This window comes from Pygoscelis adeliae, unplaced genomic scaffold, assembly GCF_000699105.1.
Source record: "Pygoscelis adeliae isolate BGI_AS28 unplaced genomic scaffold, ASM69910v1 Scaffold94, whole genome shotgun sequence".
Classification (NCBI taxonomy): Eukaryota; Metazoa; Chordata; class Aves; order Sphenisciformes; family Spheniscidae; genus Pygoscelis; species Pygoscelis adeliae.
This window is the reverse complement of record NW_008824547.1, coordinates 1726025-1746960: the sequence shown is the minus strand read 5'-3', so window position 1 is coordinate 1746960 and position 20936 is coordinate 1726025. Positions and strand designations below refer to the sequence as shown.

The 20936-nt window shown below is 40.3% G+C and overlaps 1 protein-coding gene across 1 annotated transcript in view; it reads left to right on the top strand.

Moving 5' to 3' along the window:
* The window catches only part of LOC103915064 (6-phosphofructo-2-kinase/fructose-2,6-bisphosphatase 4), a 49997-nt gene that overhangs the window by 12535 nt on the left and 16526 nt on the right, over window positions 1-20936 (top strand). The window contains exons 2-11 of the mRNA XM_009321812.1: window positions 6123-6239; window positions 9912-10008; window positions 12472-12538; window positions 13734-13808; window positions 14687-14743; window positions 15066-15187; window positions 16844-17051; window positions 17625-17771; window positions 18370-18474; window positions 20382-20511. Coding sequence (XP_009320087.1) covers window positions 6128-6239; window positions 9912-10008; window positions 12472-12538; window positions 13734-13808; window positions 14687-14743; window positions 15066-15187; window positions 16844-17051; window positions 17625-17771; window positions 18370-18474; window positions 20382-20511 — 1120 coding nt within the window. The 5' untranslated portion in view covers window positions 6123-6127. The remainder of the gene's footprint in view (window positions 1-6122; window positions 6240-9911; window positions 10009-12471; window positions 12539-13733; window positions 13809-14686; window positions 14744-15065; window positions 15188-16843; window positions 17052-17624; window positions 17772-18369; window positions 18475-20381; window positions 20512-20936) is intronic.

Genomic DNA, 20936 nt, shown 5'->3' with positions numbered 1-20936 from the left:
CGGTTGGGCCGCAGCGGGTAAGCCGGCCTCCGCGGAGCCCCTCCCGGGGGCGATTCGTCCTCTGCGGGGTCGGGGTGCGAGGAGAGCGGCGTGAGGGGCCGGAGCCGGCAGGGCCCCCGCCGTTACCGCCCCCCCCCCGCGAGCGCCAAGCCCTTTGCCTGGGCTTTAACGCCTGAAACGCCGGGGAAGGCAGAGGACCCCGAAGCTGCTGGATCTGTGCCCAACGGAAGGCAACAAAGCTTGGCTGGGAAGAGTATCTTTCCTAGTTGCTTTTGTTGTTGGGTTTTGTTTTTTTTTTGGTGTTTTTTTTTTTTTTTAAACGCCCTGGTTCCAAGCAGCCTTTATCTTCAGCAGATTTCTCTTGAAGGGAGGCCTAAAAACGTCACTGTATTTTTGTGTTTTTTTTTCTTTTAAGGCCGGTGCTGTATCAGGCCATCTGTTGTATGGGTTAATGGCTTTCCTTATTTTGAGGTGCAGCCAACCAAGTCATCAGCCTCTAAAGACTTCGGCTGTGGCGTTTGTAAACCATAGTTTATTAACAAACTTTGCCTCGCGGTTTCTTTTTTGGGTTTTATTTTTTTTTTCCTTACTTAAATAACTGAGGTTCAGTACACGGCAATTTTGCAGACAAAAGGGGCTTTGTCGTGTGGAATTGTTTTTATTTGTCATGCAAAGAGGCTGCTCTGACAGAGTGAGGGCTCTGCTGGTATGGCAGGCGTCCATGGGCTGCTGCCTCTCGGCTCTGGTCTTGACCCCTTATTTAAAAAAAAAAAAAAAAAAAACAAAATAACCCAAGCTTTCTTGGTTTCTGCTAGGCAAGCAGGCGTGTGTTCCTGTGTGAACTGAATTACTCCAGCATCTGGAAAATAGTAGGTGTTAAAGGGAGATGAATGCTGAAATAAGAAAAGGGTTGGAAAGTGTGTATAATTGCTTTTGTAAACACGCTAAGGAGCGTGTTTCATTTCAGCCTTAACATGGCATCTCTTTTCCAAACAAAATAACATTTGTTGTAGTTTTGACACAGGCACTGTGCTTTACCAAAAAAACCTAAATAACAAACAACCCAAAACAAAACCCCAAGAACAAAATTGCACATTGGTCCCATGTAATCTGGTGACATATGGAGTCGTCTTGGCAGAATTATTTAGCTTCTCTTGACTATAGACTACCTTAAAAAAAACCTATTTCACATACCTGTTTTTTTTGTAGCATTCTATAATTTTTGATGCCCAGGACCCCTTATAATTGAAAAACCTTTTTGCTAGAAAAACAGATTGGGAAGTACTTTTTTTTTTTTATCCTTTTGCTTTTGTACACATTTGCTCTTGCAGTATACCCGTACTATATCTACAGTCATTTGTGGTACATAAGAACTACAAACAGCCTAGAGAGGAGCAGAACTTACTCTTCCTTGATAAAACCATCTATCTTGTTTCAGCAAACTGAGAATGCTTTGCAATTTTTCCCATGCAAGGGGGCCGCAGAGTCCTTTATCCTCAGATTTCCATGTATCCTGCATCGTCCTGTGTTCTGATGAGGCAGTGTGACCTGCAGGCCCTGAAGCCGTGGTGTGGCAGCTCAGGATGGACTGCCCAGGCTGGGTCATTTGGGGCAGTGCTGGGTTGAGCAATTCCAGTTCTCTGCTTGTACAGGTAACTCTGTTAAAACGTTACTGTTCAAAAAAATACAAGTTCAAGTTGGAAGTGGATTTCTTGTGCTCAAGAGTAGCCTTCCAGTGGAAACAGTGAAGCTAGTCACTGATGTCTTCTGAATTTCTAGGCTAAGCAAGATGAACTCTTTCAGTCTCCTTTGGTGGGGTTTTTTATTTCCTTGTTCATGCTGATGACCTTTATCTGCACTACTTTTAGTCTTAATTTATCTTTCTAGAAGGTACACGAGCAGAATGGTGCATACTTCCAGTTGAGGACACGGCAGACCCATCTTCAAAGGGACTTACCTCTGTTAGCTGTTTTTAGCATAATTTTCTAAAAGTTGTAGCAGCTGTAATTATCTGGGGAAGAAGAAATCTGGCTAGCTGTGCCAGGGTTTAGCTGTCACGGGGCTTTGGAGAGCTAGTTCTTTTAGTCTGTGCATTACAAGGTCTTCAAGGACGAGTTCTGAGCGCAGGCAGCCTGCCGAGCAGACTGAGCTTTTACAGCTGGTGAGACCAATAAACTGAAGGTAGCTGTTCTAAATGACCTTCCAAAGTGAGACTTGAAGGCAGTAGAAATGCACGTTTTTATTGATAACTGCCACTTACCTTTTGTGGTCTTCTGTGAAAGGCTTTGTCTGTAAATAGGTTGCACTAAAGCTACTCTTGGCATTGGTTGTCAGATTGCTTCAAGCTCCATGAACCAAGCAATGGGCTACAAACACGGGCATAAAAAATAAATAACCAAGTATGCTATAGTGAAAGTTATTTTGAGAGCCTGGCAGAGGATGTTTGTAGAGTGAGAGAGAAATGGTGAACTTCCTGTGGTTAAACATTATTCTTCCCCCTACTGCCGTTAACAGCTTTGTTTCCCTAAAGCTGCTGGAATTTGGTCTTCTAATAATTTTTATTTGCTGTTTGTACAGCGGTATGAAAGTACATCAGGTCCAAAAAAAGAAGTATCAAATGAAGATTATCTTTGCTCTAAAAAACTCTGCCCTTTGAGCTCATGCTGCTTATGCGTCTCTGTACTCCCACCCCTAGGAACTGAAGATGGAAAAAGCGAATGAGGTAAGGACAGCACCCAGCTGTAGCCGGAGGATCAGGATGTAAGATGGGGCCATCGCTGCTGGCATCAGAGCTGTAGGAAGCAAATGGTAACCCTGAGCAAGTGGATGGCAGAGCTGCTAGGAGCAGCTGGTGGCACGAGGCTGGCTAGAGGACAAATACGAATTCTGAATCCCTTGTGCCAAGGTGATGTTAGAAACTGGTGATTTGGACAAAAAGAGGAGAGACAAATCAGAAGATGATCGACTGCTATACCTGAAGGAGCGTGGAGGATGAGTAGCAGGATGGGGAACTTGTCCCTGTGGGATGTGAAGAAGGGTGATCAATTGTCATCATTGATCAACAAGAAAAAAATGGATTAGCAATAGTTACATTGGATAAGCGATAGGGGAAAACATGTAGGGCTAACCTTATTTGGAAGGATGGTTGTGTTGGCTTATAATTAAAGATGCTTGTTTATGAGCCTCTAAATAGTACAGTGATTTCGGAGAGCAGGCCTTGAGTCAAAGGCCATAGAAACAGCAAGAATCCTTCTGTAAACTTCAGATGGCTAACTATAGCAGCTTGATATAAAAAAAACCCTGACCTTAAAAGTTGACTTAAAAATTTAACACAGATAAGGAAAAAACAAAATCTCATATTGGGTGACAGGAAGGGACAGCTGATAATAGGTAGTAGGTGGACTTGAAAAATACCAACTCTGTCTCTGATTTCACAAGATCATGCGAGGGCTGATGAAATGCTGTGCAGCTGATGTAGGTTGTTCAGTGTCCCAGTTTGGTTTCAAAACCACCTTCTGTATCTTGCATTATTTCACAGTAGCATCTAAGAGGCAAGAAATGAGCATGTAGTTTATTCTTTCCTTGACTGTTAAGTCTTAAACTTTAGAAGGGTAGGCAGTCGTAATTTTACTCTGAGCTGCAACTTGCTGTGTTGTTCAGTAGTATATAAAAAATTTTTAACTGGGATAGTGACTTTGCTTAAATTGCAATATTTGATTTGAACACGCTTCATCACTTGGCCATTTTCCTTCACTGATTGGTATTTTGGGCGTGTTTTTCATGTGTTGCCTCTAAGCGAGGGGATGCAACATACATTTCTTTTTGATACTGCTGTTTATAAACATGCAATCTTAAATGCATGTATTACAAGCATTTATTTTAAAGAAAAAAAAACAGAGTAAAGTCATAGAGCATCTTTAGCAAATGATGACATACAACCCTGTAAGTTTTGTTCTGCTGTTCTGACTGTGTATGTTCCTCTAGCAAAATCAGTGTTGATAGCACATCCACAGGTTGGGGCTGTTGGAAACCCTTAGGGGTTATATACATGAAGCAGCAGTAAAAAATGAGTTTGTTTTCTTGAGACTAGATTGTGTAGAGAGATCTCTGGAGGTAAATCAGACAATCCAGCGATAAGGAATTGAGAGAAAGCTGTGCTTAGGAGTCTGCCTTGGCTCTGCAACTTGCACCTATATAACTGCTTTTGTGCTGCAAATTGTTTTTCGTATAAAGTGAATGATGGTGAGGTGCTGTGAAAAGGGGAATTGAGCATTGTGCTGTTGGGCAAATATTAAACTAAAGAGGCTTTTTTTATTCCAGGAGTTAGATATGTGTAACTTGTGGTTTGTTTGGTTTTCTTATCAGCCCACATCCTCATGTCAAAATTGCTTACATTTCTTCAAAGGAAGGCGTAAGTCTTGAGACACTGACACCTTAAATACTGTCGTTGGAATGAACGTTCCTTTCCACTTGCAGTGAGCGTTGGCAACATTTTGTTGAGAAAGTTGTGGTTCAGATAAAATGAAAGAAAATGAAATTATTTTTAACTTTTGATTATTTGATACATCCTCAGAACTTTGCATTTTAGGTTTAGACTAAACATACAGGTTTAGTCTCGACTTTTTTACTGAGCCTTCTTTTCTCCTCTTGGAGTTTGCAGGCCTGAACTTAGGACAAAGAGGAAAAGGGACAAGAAAACATTATCCTTCTTGTTTATAGGCTTCTGCACAGAGGAGCTTACTCTGAGGGCTTTTATCAGTGTCCTTCCGAGACATGGACATGTTTGGATGGATCTGTTTTGGTTTGCATTCAGTTCTCTGTAACTTTGGTTACATGGAGTAGTAGACTCTGTTTCATGGGTTTGAGGTTAGGTGTGGCTTTTGCCTGCTCAACCGTGAAAAGTGATTTTTAATGACTTTGGGTATTAGTTGGTTTCCCCCCCAATGTGTGTTTTGAGAAAATGCATCTGTCTTTGCTAATCTGTTTGTTCTTTTCTGATGGGTTTACTACGCGGGGTAGCTGTGCCAGATTTGTGCAAGTGTCTTAGTGGGATGGGACTTTGTCAATCCAAGATTTGGGAATCTCGGACAATCACAGTGCTCTGTGCAACAGTTTAGTCAGGTTTTACAGCGTAACACTGAGGTTTAGTCTTTTGGAGTGAACTGACTCCTCATCTGTCAAGACACTGAGGAAATTGATGCACGTGTGGATTGTATAGAAATTAATTCCCTTTGAAATACAGGACGGAGGGAGCCAGTGACATCTTTGCGCCATTTTAATATCTTCTTTCTTTTTAGGCAGTTCCTTGTAGCTGTGATAGATTCATGCAAGGTATCCGTAGTTTTGTGCATTAAAATGTTCAAAAAAACCTTGTCATTTGAAAGGAACGCCTCGAGGTTTTCGGATTATACATATAACTCCTCTAACTTCACACAGCGTTTTTTTAATTAAACACTCTGCCTTTGATTTAAGAGTTTCTGTACGTATATCTGTATATCAGATTATGTACTTGATTGCGTAGAATACTTGTGCTTTATTCCTAGTAACCATTGAAGAACAGTCAAAATGAGCTCTGTTTCAAGAGAGATTTTTATGCTAATAATATTTAAAGGAGAAATAATAAATAGTACCATGAGAAGCATGCGTCATGCTTGTTTCGCTCAAAACCAAGAAAAGGTTGAGCAGTGTTTAGATCTTGTCTTAAAGATTTAAAAATTACCTGAAAATTGTGTACACTTTGTGGTTTCCTTTCAATGCAGGTGCTGAGCTGAGGTACATAGGGGTGTAAGATGTCAGTGTCCTTTTTTGGTATTGTTTTTGTATGTCTTAAAACGTGTATGCAAATACATATGCTTCTTGTCTTCTGCCTGTATACAACTCACGGGTCCAGCATTGCACTATCACTGACTTGCCCTTCCAAAATTCAACACAGCATTAAGACACCCGGTTAGGTCCACTGTGCTCCTGAAAAAACCCCCTGAAATAGTGGGACACAGTGCATGAGCTGCTTGAACGGTCACTTCCTCAGAGAGCGCATGGGTTGTAATTGTCCACTGCAATATAAGCCTTTGCTTTGTGGGAACGTTAGTGTTAAATCCTAGTTTTCTGGTTTTCTGTTTCAGTATGTATGACCAATTGCCCTACTCTGATTGTCATGGTGGGTCTCCCAGCAAGAGGAAAAACCTACATCTCGAAGAAGCTGACACGCTATTTAAATTGGATTGGAGTGCCTACAAAAGGTGATGGATTTACTTTTTGTTTACATCAGAAGGACAGGGCAGATGTTAGGTGTTCTATAAACCTAATTCTCAGTAATTTTGTTGCCCAGTTTGACTACTGAAAATCCTTCTGCTTTGTTAACTTATTTTTAAGCGATAGCATACACAGGCTCTCTGTTCTGCTTAGATGTTAATTAATCAAATTCTGGTGACTGTTCATTTATGTCCTTGTTCTGCCAGGTGCCTAAATCAACTTTGTGCCCTTGTTCCTTAACAGTTCGGTTCTTCAGCTGTCATCTTTACTTTTTTTTTCCACCCTTCCCCTTTCTTTCTGTGGGTGAAAGGGAATCTCGTTTGTGAGCGGACGAGCAGTCAGCACTTCTGGGTTAAAGTTCTGACTTCTCCATCTTCTTTTCTGTGTGAACTTTGTGCAACGTGTAATGCTCTGCGTAACGCTTTGTTTAACTGCATTTATGGAATGAGTTACAGCTCTTTGTCTGAATATTAAAGAGCCCAGGGAGCTGAAGCAGCCACTTGTTATCACTGTCTTAATGACTTTATATGTGTGTTTTGAGTGGGAATCGACAGCTCAGATTGGTTACGCCAAGGACTGGCTGTCCCACCTCATTCCTGAGCTCCTGTGGTATCTTGTGGACCCAACTTGACAAACGAAAAAGACTTAAGTCCATTTGAGGTTCTGAGCAGCAATCTCACCCTGCCTTCTCCTCTGTCTCTGTAGAAGAAAAAGACAGCTTTAGTGTTTTGTGATTCTGTGTCTGGTGCGGTAATGGTAGCTTTATAGTTACGATTAGTTAATCGTTTAAGTAACATCAAATATGTTAGATCGTACTAAAGCGTAGACTTTTGGCTGGATATTCAGAGATGTATTTCTTAGTAGCTCTAAGAAGTCAAGATGAAGAGTTCTGGCCTATATTTAAACTGCCTTTGATTCTAGGCTATAGCTTTTGGAGTTGGTGTTTTCTTAAGCTCTTAGAAACTGTCTAATGTGTTTTTTTAGACGAGATGTTATGGAGGATACGTTACATTGTTTGAGTGTGAGAATTTACAGCATTTAAATTATCACCTAAGTTTTGACTGTTTTCACACAGGATCACCCTTCTGATGAGCAGCATCAGCTATTTAGGGACTTCAGTTTTATCCACGAGGTTGAAGTGGAATAACAATCTAAATACGTTAGCCTATATCCAAGCTGATGAAATCTATAATATACATGTATGTAGATATGTATATATGTCATTGTGTTGAACGTTTTACTATGTGAACTTTGAAAAGCAGAAATCCAGTATCGGACAACAAACAAGATACTGTCCACATCTGGCTCACGCTTGGTTGAATATATCCTGAATACAGTAAAATAGATAGGGGTGTTCTGCTTCAGTTATAGGATAGGTTTCATGGGCTACCGTTGAGCAGCACATCAGAAAATATATGTGCCTGTGCTTAATAAAAATATTTAAAACATTGCTGCCTGATTTTATGTAAAGTTGTTCATACACAACATAAAGTTGCTATATGAGATTCCATCCTAGGTTGCTGGTTACGGTTTGTCTTTGTTAGAAAGGGTGACTGGGGACTCCTTTGAAAAACCACAGACCCTTCCTGTTGTTTGTGTCATCAGTGATGCAATTTTACTGAAGCTGAAATCAGTTTAGAATACCTCGCTGACTGATGGAATAGATGACACATTGCCTAATGCGTCCAGTTGACTGGGACTGAATTGATACCTGGTTAAGTATTGAGTAGCCCTCACAGCTGTCACCCCTTCGGCTCTTAATGTCTTAGAATTGGTGTGTGCTTAATGTAGTGAGTGTTCTTATTCTCTGAGTCAGATGGTTAAAATTATGAGGTTATGTAAACCAGAGAAAAGATAAATGCTGTCTTTTCATGTAACATACATTAGGCAAGCTGGAGAGTTCAAGAACAGAAGGTGGAGGTAGATAGCCCAGGGTTGATGTGTTAGTCAAATCACTTCAGCCATCAGTTCTGTGTTTTCTTTTGTTCCTTCCAAAATCCTCTGTCATTTAGAATGTGAAATGGTTAAAAATACAAAGGACTTTTGTCTGGGCTTTTTGAAGGAAATGAGGTCAATTAGATGCCTGAATAGAATTGTGTTGCAATGTGGTTTTTAGATACTGAGCTTTGGGAAGCTTTTTTGAATAGTTTGGCTGTGTGGTAGTTGTGATACCAGTTAGCTTTGTGAAACTTTTCCACAGGGGTGGGTGCTAATAATAAGGGCTGAAGATCGTCCCACTAGATAGCACTTTTTCCTTTGCTGTACATGACCCTCTTTCAGTAACTATTATTTGTTATGAAATTCATTATTTTTGATTTTTAAAGGGCTATTGCCTGACAACACTGGCCATCTGAACTTCTTGCATCTTCTGTTTTTCTTACAAGGAGCCACCCTTTCATGTAGCCAGCACGGCCAGTGCTCATTAAACCTGTCACAGAATAACCTGGATTCTACTATAATCCATGTCGTACAGTTGACCACAAAAAAAATCAACATTGTTGAATCCAAACAAAACTTGACTTTCAGGAGGATAAACAATATTTATTTCTTCATTCTCTGCCCCCCCATTCCAACAGCAATCTATATACAGCAACTTATGGTTGAGCTCTTTTATCCTATGTCTTTTTTTCTTAATTGCAACTCAGCAATTACTTCTTTTCCTCTTTCCAGAAATGAAGTCTGGCATGTAGTTATACCTTGGCAGCTTCTCAAACAGAATACTTCAGTTTGATCTAATGTTAAAAAAAAATGCTTTACAGTTCAGCAGAGAAAACCTATAGGTCAGAAACAAGTTAAACATTAATTGCACTTCAGAGGCCTACTTTCAGAGCTGCTGAATGAAGTTAATTAGGGTACAGTGTCATTGTCTGCTGTGTGGCAAAACAGAACTGCCTTGCCCTAATCCCATATCTGATACTGTGACATGGGTATGGCCATAGGCCTTACAGACCTTTGCCCAAATAAGGAATAGTTTTCTTTGACCACTGTTAAGAGATCACAGTAAGATTATGTTCAGTACTTACACTGATTTTTTTTTTTTTAAATAACTTAAGCGTTTTTGTTAAATAAACAGAACAGGGGTTATGAAATAGTATGTACTGATCCTTAAGGAATAGAAATATTTAAGCAGAGTTCTGAAAAAATGTTTTCACAACTTGACTTTTAAGTTTTGTTTATCAAAAGCAAGATTGGTTAGGTCTGTTTAGAGCTCTGCCTTGCTTAAATAAGAGCTGAAAGTTTTGGGGGGTGCTATCAGAATACTGTTTCACTGCAGATACACGCAGAAGAAAAAGCTAGATTATTAGTAGTCCTTTGTAGGCTACTGAAATAGACTTCCAACCACCCCTGCCAAGGAGGAAAAGAGTTTCTTTTTATTGTTCAGGCAAACTGGCAGACAAAGGCACAGCAAGATGGTCAAGTGACTCCATTGAAGCTACCTACAGCCCAAATGTTCTTTTGCCATTTCCATGATTTGTTGTTGTCTTTGTATTTAAAAACAAACCAACCCCCCCAAAACACAAGAAGTGGTATGATATGTTGACTTTGTACATGTGAAATTATTTTATCCTTGCAGGTAGTTTAGTTTCAAAGCTGTCATAACATTTGTCCTTTTTATGTGAATACTGTTAGTTTCACTAATACTGGTTTCTTCTTGGCAGAATTTAATGTTGGTCAGTATCGTCGAGATTTGGTGAAAAAGTATAAATCTTTTGAATTCTTCCTGCCTGACAATGAAGAAGGCTTGAAAATCAGGAAGTAAGTTTTGAATGTGTTTGGCTACCCAGTGCTAATTGTATTAAAATGGCACCCTGTGTAATTTGCTCTTAGAGACTGCTTTAAGTTGCATTTTTGTATGCTCAGGAAGACCCTTAAGAGACTGCAGTATGAAATGACAAGGAAAAGAAATTCTAGAGAGGGTGGAAAAGTGATTTGTTTAGGCAGCTTAAAATTTGGGGTATTTTTTTCTTAATTGCTTCATCTCAAGTATCAAAAATGCAGAGAAGGTAAATACTTAAACTTGATTCCTTTTCACCTTTCAGTAGGCTGTGACTGCTGTTATTCTTGCAGATATTCCAGGGTATTTTCACTCAAAACAAAGCAGTTTTAACAAATAGTTATTATTTTTTCTTACCTTTTTGTAAGGTATCAGCTAATAGATGTGACTCTACTGTCTAATTCCTAAAATGCCATTTCAGAGCTTCTGTGTGGATAATAAAGAAGAAAAAAACCCACATACCTGCCTTTCTTTTTGGTTTGCGTACTGGAATTTTTTGCCTGGAGTACTTTGAATGTACTGGTCATTATCTGTTCAAATGAGCGGGAATGAAACACTATTATTCTCTCTCTGAAGTTGTCTTTTTGGCCACCATGCAGGTGCTTCATGCAGTCAGTCAGTGCACTGCCTTGAAAATTGCTGTGTTTTGCTAATGCTATGCAAAGCAAGGCGAGCACCAGCATGAACATCTGCGCGCAGAAATGAAGCACTTGAGACTCCCCTCTTGCCTGGAAGGAGTCTCTACTTCCATATAGAGGAAAGACCTTTAGAGGAAAGAGAAGGTTAGAGCGAGAGGGAGCTGCCTCTCTTTCTTACAGAAGATCAAATAGGAAGGTCTTTTGATTTTCTTGACCATTCATTGTCTTTTTTTGTATGTTCAGGAAAATGTTTAAGCGAATGCAGTATGAAATGAGAAGGAACAGATTTTAGAGGAATGGAAATGCGTTGGTTTTTTTTAAGCTACTTAAAATACAGAGTATTTTGTTCTTAATTGCTTCAGCTCAAGAATAAAAAACGTCTGGACTTTCCTACTGTCTGGACTTCCTTTTGAGGCTGCCCCTTTACTTGTCCTCTCTGTCTTCCCTTTCCCCTTCAGGAGCAGTTCAGTATTGTTAATGTCAAAGGACAACAACTTGCATAAGAACCTCCTAATCCTTTGGGACCAAGGAGTAGATGTGAGGTGCATTAGCCTTGCAAGCCCCTACCTTTTGCTTAGAGGTAGAGCCAAACCTTTTAATGTGCCTCTGTGTCACCTGTTAGACTAAATGGTGGGGAATATAACATGAAATGGGCTGTGTGAGCTAATCTGCCTAGTTAGCAATGAGTAAAGAGGGTTTGTATTTATTTAGTGAAGACTTGACTGATGACTCTCAGTTCCTGACATCTATTAACCATGCTAATGTGGAAATACCGTCAGGATTGAAAAGCCTTCATTTTTCTTTTAAGATAAAACTGTGCACGCAGAATATGGTAAATGTAAGAGAAGAGTTATGCATTTCAGTCTGGAAGTCAAAATAAAGTAGTAATGCATAGAAAGGTGGTTGAAATGGACAGGGTTTCATGTTGGAACTGCAAAAAGACTGTACTTACTGGAAATAACTGGGGCTTTGTTCTGCTAGTGAGTAAATCATGCACAATGTTAATGTTGCCCTCCACTATTATTTATGTGTTAGAAATCATAATGGACTTTGAAGATAATACTAATGCTGGGGAAATAGCAAAGTTGCAAATGAATTTATTCTTGTCCAGATTTAACACAAGTGTAAGGTATGGGGGGGTGGTTTTTTTTTGTTTGTTTGCATCCTCAACAGTCTCCAATACTAATTACATTGGGTTGGTAACTACAATGGGGTGTTATTTTCACCTCTGTCCCTAATACTTGGTGCTAACTTTGGTTTACTCTCTGTTTTAGCAGATGTTTTTGACGTAAGCAATTTTTACACACTAGTTCAAAAGAGGAGGAGTATATTACTGAAAAACAGTTGTCTATCCACTTTAACTTTGGGCTACAAGATAAAAGCCTTACGTTGATTTATTTTTCCCCTCTTTGAGAATCAAATTAAGCAGCAAATATCTATGAATAGGTAATTGGGAAAAGAATACAGTTGCAGGGATGATTCAGTGATGTTACTGTAGATCAGTGAAAATTTATCCTGGTCAGCAAAGTTGATGGGTATTCTGTGGTGATGTATAGTTGTATCAGTTGCACAGAGGAGCGCTGGACTGGTCTTTTTTCAGGCAGATGGCCATGACCGCATTTCCTTAGTATAGCTTGGTTGACCTCTGTTGGTTTTTCCCATGTTTAATGTGGGCGACTGGTTAAAAAATAGGTGTGTTTGAGAGAGATTCTCTAACATTTGCAGGGCGCTTTGATCACAACGCACAAGTGCGTTAATAAAATGACTTTAACTAGCATTTGAGTTTTACTCTCTTTCATTTTTAAGACAATGTGCCTTAGCAGCGCTGAATGACGTCCGACGGTACCTCAGTGAAGAAAATGGGCACGTGGCTGTAAGTTTCTTGTTGAAGACACATTCTTGAGATGTTTCCCTACTAAACAGTGTGTGTCTGGTGGTACAGCTGGAGTCATTCCAATGTCTCTTCAGTATATCAGATTTTTTTTCTTTTGGAGTTGTATGTTAGGTCTGCCTTGTTGCTGCAGTGAAAGGAGCTCTTAAGTTCAGGGTGATGATACCATGTTGAGCAACCACCTTTGTCATTTGAGGGGTTAACTGAGGAGAGGGTAACGCTAAGAAAAACGTCCCCCTTCTCGCCACATTATATGACGTACCCTTAACACGTCTGCTGTTTTGGTTGCACTTGCGTTTCTATTTGATAGTCTAGTGTTTGAAGTGAAAGGTGAAGACTTACTGGCCAAAAAGCATCCTGGGTATTGCTTAGCAGTTGTGTAACTGACATGAGAAATCTCTGAAGAGAGCAGGAGAAACTCAAAGTAAATTGCTGCATATCTGAGTATTTAATAACGGGATGCAAAATATAAGCTGTTTAACTACTGATGTTGTGTATTCACATTAATAATATTTTGTGCATAATGTTTTTCTTAAGACTACTGACACAACTCTGTGGTGTTTTCATTAACTAATCAGGGTAAAGCATTAACTATAGTTACAAGTTCTGCTGGGGACATGAGGTAAACTTTATACTTTGGTAAAACACTGGTGTGTTCAGAGCTAAACGTAAGTTCTTAGAAAAATGGCTGCATATATCTTGTAATTCATGGGCAGGATTTACAAGTCTTGCAGATCTTCTGCCCTTTAAAAGTTTGACACTTGCATGTTGAATAGCATATTGATTGTAGCATCTTTTTTGTGTAGCATAAGTTCACTAAAAAACCTATGCATCAGTATTTAATGCTGATAGGGGCCAGGAGGAAGATTCTGTCCTGTATTATGTGTTAGGCTTAAATTCTGGTTGCTTCTTCCAAATACATTGTTCTGCCAGTAGTGCTTTCAAAATATTACTTTTTTAGTATTTAGAAAATCACGTGTATGAAGTAGGAATGTCTTCTGTTTTTCTGTTGAGCATGTGGAGGTAGCAGGGCAGAAGGAAGGGGAAGTGTTTTCATTGCTTTCCTTCGCATGAGGGATTCTGAACCTGTATTTTTGTTGTTACTAACACAGTGCTTTTCACGGACTAGGATGCTTTTTTAATTCCTCTCTCTCTCTTTTTCCGTAATTATTCCTAGGTCTTTGATGCTACAAACACGACTCGAGAACGTAGAGAAACTATTTACAAATTTGGTGAAGAAAACGGATATAAGGTGAGTCAAAAGCAAAGGAGTTCTGAGCTAATGCCTGGACGAGCAGGGCAGTGATAGTTTCCCCCTTATCTGTACTTCTAGTTAAGAAGTGCACTAGCATATGCCACATCCTTCCTAGATGTTTAGTCAATAGAGCAGTTCGTGTTCTCAAACATTGTGATGAAAAGTCACCCCATCCTCATTTTTCTCATCTTTAATGTTTGTACTGTTTGGAGCTAACCTCTCTTATGCTATGGCTTCACTTCTGTCATCCTGGACCTGTAGTTCTGAGTGTACTGTCAGCAAGAACTGTTTAAAATACGGTTCTTAGTGCAGTTCAGATTTTGCTGCAGAAACACGTAGGGAATTCTGTGTTAGTTCTGTACAAACCAAAAACTTCTTGTGGCTTTCTGCCTTCTGTCCAGGATTGTTTTGCATTTAGCTATTCTCCAGTAATCTTGCATTTCCTCTAAACTTGCGTCTCCATAAACCTTTGGAACAGCAGAACACAAACCTCTTTTTGAGTGAGGCTACTCCATTAGTTGAAAGGCTTCTAAATTATTATTTCAGGAGCGTTAGTTACCGTTTGTATGGCTGAACTTGCATCCTCTTCCATCCTGAATTTTTCTCACTGCAAAATTTTTCCACTTAACAAGCATTGCTGGGAAAATAACGTAGAGCATGATACTTCAGGAAATGGTAAGCCAACAATTTCTGATGAGAGGGTCTGAAGAAACCTTCTGAGTAAATGGAGGGAAGTTTAAGGCACGGCTCTGTTAAAAAGGGGTTAGCATGGAAGTGGGCAACATGCTGCTCGTGTGTGTTAGTCTCCAGAGGCGTTTTAATGCATCTTCTTCCTTCCTTCCTTCTGTACACGTGACTTCCCATTTGGACTGAAGACTTTTTTTGTTGAGTCAGTATGCGTAGACCCAGAGGTCATTGCTGCAAACATTGTGGTGAGTATAGGAAAGTTTGCTTTAACTGCTTTAAGTTAAGAGGTTTAAAGTAGTTCAGTGTTTTTAGAAGTACATTATAACAACTTCCAATAGCAAAAAAACATTAGCTCCCATTGATGGAACACTTTTCATTTATTTTCCTGCCTGTGTGTATACTGACTCAGAAGTTTAATTCTATGAAGAATAGCTCTTCTTGCTTTACATATATTTTAATTAACTTCCAGAAAATAAGTTTTTGTGTTGTGTTCTCCCCCTTCCTATTTCTTTAAACTTCATTAAAAAGGGAAAGAAACTCATGTACTACTCTCCTGTTTTTAAACAGCAAGTGAAGCTGGGTAGTCCTGACTATGTTGATTGTAGTAATGATGAAGCGACAGAAGACTTCATGAAAAGAATAGAGTGCTACAAGAACTCGTATGAGACATTAGATGAAACTCTTGACAAGTAAGTGATGAAATAGTACTCTGATCACAACTGAGTTATTTTAAGATGTTTCCTTAGGGGATGGAGCATCCTGTATCGGGGATTAGGGCTTTCTAGTCATGTTTTTTTAATGGCTTTTAATCTCTTTCCTTTGGCAAATTAGAGAGAGTTGACTCTGGGGGTGTAGCCTGGAAACTTGCTTGGTTGAAGAAAATTGGCTAATGAGTCTACTCTGGGACAATGCTCCTTTTGATTTTCCCACGTGGAGAATGGTATGATTCTTCTGGGGTAGAACCAGCATTTAGAAATTATTCCAGACTAGCTGTAGTGGTTGGTTGTTGTTTGGTTTTTTAGTATGTAGAGGAGACCTGAGTGATTTGTAAGTATAACTTCATTTGTTGACATGGCTAAGATGAACTTTGAACACATCAGTCTTAAAAATGTGACTTCTAAATTTATTTATTTGTGCTTGCAAATTATCCTGCAGATGCAGGGCTATCAGAAACTTTCATAGCTAGGTTATTTGTCCTCATGCCAAAGCATTCATCTGTTTTTCATTCACTTTCAACACTTGAAAGTAAGGCAGGGATGAACCGTGTGAGGAGGAGCCCTGTTTCTCTTGCTACAGTCCAGGATTTCAGTGTGGGATTTTGAGCTGCGCTCATACCAGGTGCTCCTGGTTTGTTTCAGGACCAGTGCTATAGAGAAGGCTGAGCTGCATTTTAATGTAATTGAGTGTAAGCAGTGTGAAGCTGGTTCAATCAGATCAGTTCATGCATGTAATTTCTGTGACGGACCTAATGGTTGTGCCTGGGTGAAATAGCGTTCTTTGGCGTTAATCATTACTATCAGAGATGAGGTGATGATACTTGCTTCCCATCACCTCCATTTGGTTTTATTATAAGTTTTCTTGTTTTATTGTGGCGTGATGTATCAAATGCTAGAAACCAATAGTGGTTATTTTCAGCTTATTAGACTTTTTTCCTCCTTTAAACTAGATGCTACTCTGAAATTACAGCTCAGATGAGAAAGGATAAGCAGTGAAAATTGAAATTATAGCCTGTCTGATGCTGAGAGAAGGTAGTGGTGGGGTGAATTACAGTACTGTTAATAAATAGTTGTTGACAGAGTGGTTGAGAAAATGTTTTGCTTCAGGCTAGTCCCTGGTCCTTCTGATGCTGTAGTTTTTCTGGAAGGGTTTACTGAGATGGGTAAATAGTGACCGTGCCTTTTGGCCCCTGGGTGCAATCAGACAAATACTTGCTGTGGGGCAAGTGTTTGTAACCTGGAGAAAAATATCTAGTATCGTAAAATATCTGGATATCTTATTGAAGCTACCACAGTTGAATGACTCTGCTGAATCTTCCTTTCAGTGGGAGGGCTGTATTTTTCCAAGAGTAGGATCTAGGTTTGAGAGACAAAGTGCAAGTAAAGGGAACAGAGAAGAAAGTGATGTGAGCAGCTTGCAGGTGAAGGGAATAGAGTTCATCCTGTGCCTTTGGAGTATTGCATTGTTTCTTGGGGCTAATGCACATTCCATGGGTGATTGAGGGTTTGTGTATTGCTTTGGCTTGTTGCCCCTTTGTTTTATGATGAGAGAGAGGGTTGGGAAGATTGTGCTACATGCTAATAGAAACTGTGTGGAATCTTACATATTTTTTTGTTTGCTCGTGAAAGGGATCTTTCTTATATTAAAATTATGGATGTTGGAAGAAGTTACCTTGTGAACAGAGTAATGGATCACATCCAGAGCCGGATTGTCTACTACCTCATGAATATCCATGTGACTCCTCGGTCAATCTACCTCTGTCGACACGGAGAAAGTGAACTCAATCTGAAAGGGAGAATAGGAGGAGATCCTGGACTGTCTGTCAGGGGGAAAGAAGTACGTGCCTCCTGAACAAGTGTGACTGGGTTTTGTCTATAGCTGTGGATGTGTGCAGTTTGTGCTGTGTAATTACAACTTTCTTCCTCTACACCCTTTTCCTCTTAACATGTTTAAGGAGGATTTATTTAGTTGCGTATGTGGGTAGTGGACACTGGATGGACATCCTTTGTGATTTGGTACATTCTCTTTTATCTGTCATTCTGTTGGTTGAAATTCCTTTTTATCCTACAGCACAAAGCAGTTGTCAAGAGGGCTTTATTTTTAACTGTATTTTTGTAAAATCCTGACCTGTTGGATAATTGGGAAGGTTCACAAGGTAAAGCTGAAAAGAAAGTTCCTGGAGATAAAGATGGGAACCGCAGAAAACTTGTGTCTTCCTTGTACTCCTTTCCTTCCCTCCCCTGTCCCTCTTGGCTTAATAGAATGTGTTGTATTTCTTAGCAAAAACTTTGACAGAGCCTTTTGGAAAAGTTACAATGAGTTTACAGAGGCTAGAGCCTGTGTGTTCCAAACTGAACACAGTGTGTTGGCTCTGAGCCCTCATCCAGTGTCTCATGGTTTTTCTTTCAGTTTGCCAAAAGCTTGGCACAATTTATTAATGAGCAAAATATCAAAGACCTGAAAGTTTGGACCAGCCAGATGAAAAGGACAATTCAGACTGCTGAAGCCTTGGGAGTGCCTTATGAGCAGTGGAAGGTTTTGAATGAGATAGATGCAGTAAGTTCTTCTTTTCTAAACGTCTAATAAGTTGCTTTGTTTGCTAGGGCTGAAGGAAGTACTTAATTTTGTAATGATATGCCTTTTAGGGGATAGAAAGTCATTTAAGCTGGTTCTAGAGGCTGGAAAAATTGTCATTAATTCCTGTTAACACGGCTAAACGTTTTATTAAAATTTGCCATAATTAATTTACTCTTGGTTTGTCTTTCCCAGTAAAACATTCCCCTGTAGAAGCCACAATGCTATGAAATTTTTGGTAGGTGGGGGTTGGAAAGAAAAAAGGCATTGATAGTTGGCGCTTTCCAGCTGCACCTGTAAGATATATAAGCAGGTGCAATAGATAAAGTGTGACCTTGCTCAGTGACCTTGCTTGCCCATATATGTAGCTTCACTTGTATAGGGATTTGATGATTCCTTCTAACCACATCCGAGTCCAGCTGAGTGTCCTGTTCATCATGTGTGACAACTTTGTCTTTAAGTGTCAGAGTAAAAAAGTAAAATTGTTAAAGGTTATTTATATATGGTTTTATTTAAGAGTGATACCTGCTTTTTGCACTGCTGGAAATACATGCTTTTTAATTATTTTTATTACCTATAGGGAGTGTGTGAAGAAATGACATATGAAGAAATACAAGAAAATTATCCGCTTGAATTTGCACTGAGAGACCAAGACAAATACCGATACAGATACCCTAAAGGAGAGGTATGCTCTTTTTTCTCTCTTAAGGCGAAGGGCTTCCTTGTCGTCTTGAATACATGCATGCTGGCTTTAGGAAGGAGAAAACAAATTTTAAAATTAATAAAAAGGTTGTTCCTTTCTCCAGGGGAAAGCATATAGTGATACCGAGTACAAAGGAATATTGAAGAGACATATGGTTCTCTTCACTGGACGCGATGTAGCCAAGCTTGACATACTCTGTGAATAGATAAGCCAAACATGGCTTTAGGAGGGAGAAAATAAATTTTAAAATTAATAAAAAGGTTGTTCCTTTCTCCAGGGGAAAGCATATAGGAGCTTGCAAGGATTGAGCCCAGACCACTTCATTTGATCCAGGGCTTGAAAAATAAAACAGTCGATTCAGAAAACGGTTGAGAGCTTTGATCTTGTGGGCATCGTTTCTATGCTGATCCTGCAGTGATAAAGCGGGAAGAATGATTGCAAGGCTTCAGACTGTTGCATATGCAAACATAGTGCCAAGATTGCCTTTTTCCATTCGTCCTTGCTGTAGATAATGGCTGTTTTGCATGCAGTTCTGGCTGAAATGCTACGGAAATCTGTAGCCACATTGGTCTTTCACTTTAATAAACTCCTTGCCTCTGGGAAAATAACTTCCTGACAGCTCTTCTAAAGCAAACCCATTACAGCGCAGCAATTACCAGATGGTCACACGGCCTGTCTGTGGGTGCTAGAGGCTTAGGATTCAGGGCAGCAGGGTGGAGGAGTAATTGGACCAGCTGCTCAGCTGTTTGTCCACGAGGAAGCGGAGCTTGGTGGTCGTCTTTCCTCAGCAGTTAAGAGTAATCACTGTACTGAGAGCAGCTTGTGATAAGAGCAGTGTTCTTGCGGGTATGACCCCTGTCTTACTAATGAGGCAGTCATTAAGCTGCAAAGTTCTCCTAATCCGTTTGAACAAGGAGTGTTTGTTTTTCAAACTGATGCCATCCTCTGGGATGGTGACAAACATTTCAAACTGTCTCATCGCCTTGGGGTGATCAGTTGATCTCAGTCGTTTGTCAAAGGCAGTTTCTCTGTCCCTGGTAAGAGTCGCAGGGGTTTGCGCTACCTTGCTGGAGGGTAGCGCAAACCCTCTGGGTTTCTCTTCCCAAGGTCTGAATAAGCAGTGCTGCTTTCCAACCGGGCAGCCCCCATGCCTGCCTTGGGACCGGGGTGAAGGCTTTCTGCTGTGGTCATCCCCTGCCCTGCTGGGTCACGTGCTGTTCTCCGCACCTGCAACGCGTGACGCGTTTTGGAAGTATTGTCTTTACTGTGCATGTGAAAATTAACTTAAGCATGCGCATGCGGAAATCCTGCTGTTCACCTGCAGCAGCAGATTCCCTGTGCGCATGCTGTGCAGGACAGGTGGCAAGTGAAATCCGGCCTCCTTGTTTTGTGACTTGAAGGGATGGTGGCTGCCGTCGCCAGGCCGGTTCACCTAGCCCATAGTTTGTTTTCAAAGGGCAGCCTGAAACAAGTCAGGCTTTGTGAACTCTTTGTATGATGGCTGTAGGCTGGGCTTCCCAGATTTTTGCTTGGAAGAGAGATGCTTTTGAAGATGAGGCATGGAAAATAATGTGCAAGACTTAACCTGTGCATTTGCAGATGCCATGAATTAAATTCTAGGGATTTTGTGGAAATTCTTGATCACAGTGACTAATTTAATAAAGCCTTTCCATGAGGGAGATTTATTTTGTTACATGTATGCTCTTTGATTGTCTGGAAGACCCGGACTGTGTTCTTAATTTAAGGAAAATTATTACTACAGTATTTGCCTGTGCACTAATAAACATTTAGAAGATGACTAATATGAAAGTAAGATCCACTGTATATACACATACTGTTCAAAGAGTGTTCCCTTCTTAATGTGCCGTGTATTTCTCCTCCCCACCCAGTCCTATGAAGATCTTGTTCAGAGGCTGGAGCCGGTAATTATGGAACTTGAAAGGCAGGAAAATGTGCTTGTCATATGTCACCAAGCTGTCATGCGCTGTTTGCTCGCATATTTTCTTGACAAGCCTGCAGGTAAGTCTTCCTTGATACATAACAAATGGTCTATTTTTTGAAAGTTTACTGATTAAGGTTCCAAATGGTAAATTCTAACAATTTCATAGAATCACAGAATAGTTTGGGTTGGAAGGGACCTCTAAAGGTCATCTAGTCCAACCCCCCTGCCGTGGGCAGGGACATCTTCAACTAGATCAGGTTGCTCAGAGCCCCGTCCAGCCTGACCTGGAATGTTTCCAGGGATGGGGCATCCACCACCTCTCTGGGCAACCTGTGCCAGTGTTTCACCACCCTCAGCGTAAAAAATTTCTTCCTTAGATCTAGTCTAAGTCTACCCCCCTTTAGTTTCAAGCCATTCCCCCTTGTCCTGTCGCAACAGGCCCTGCTAAAGAGTTTGCTGCCATCTTTTTTATAAGCCCCCTTTAAGTACTGATAGGCTGCAA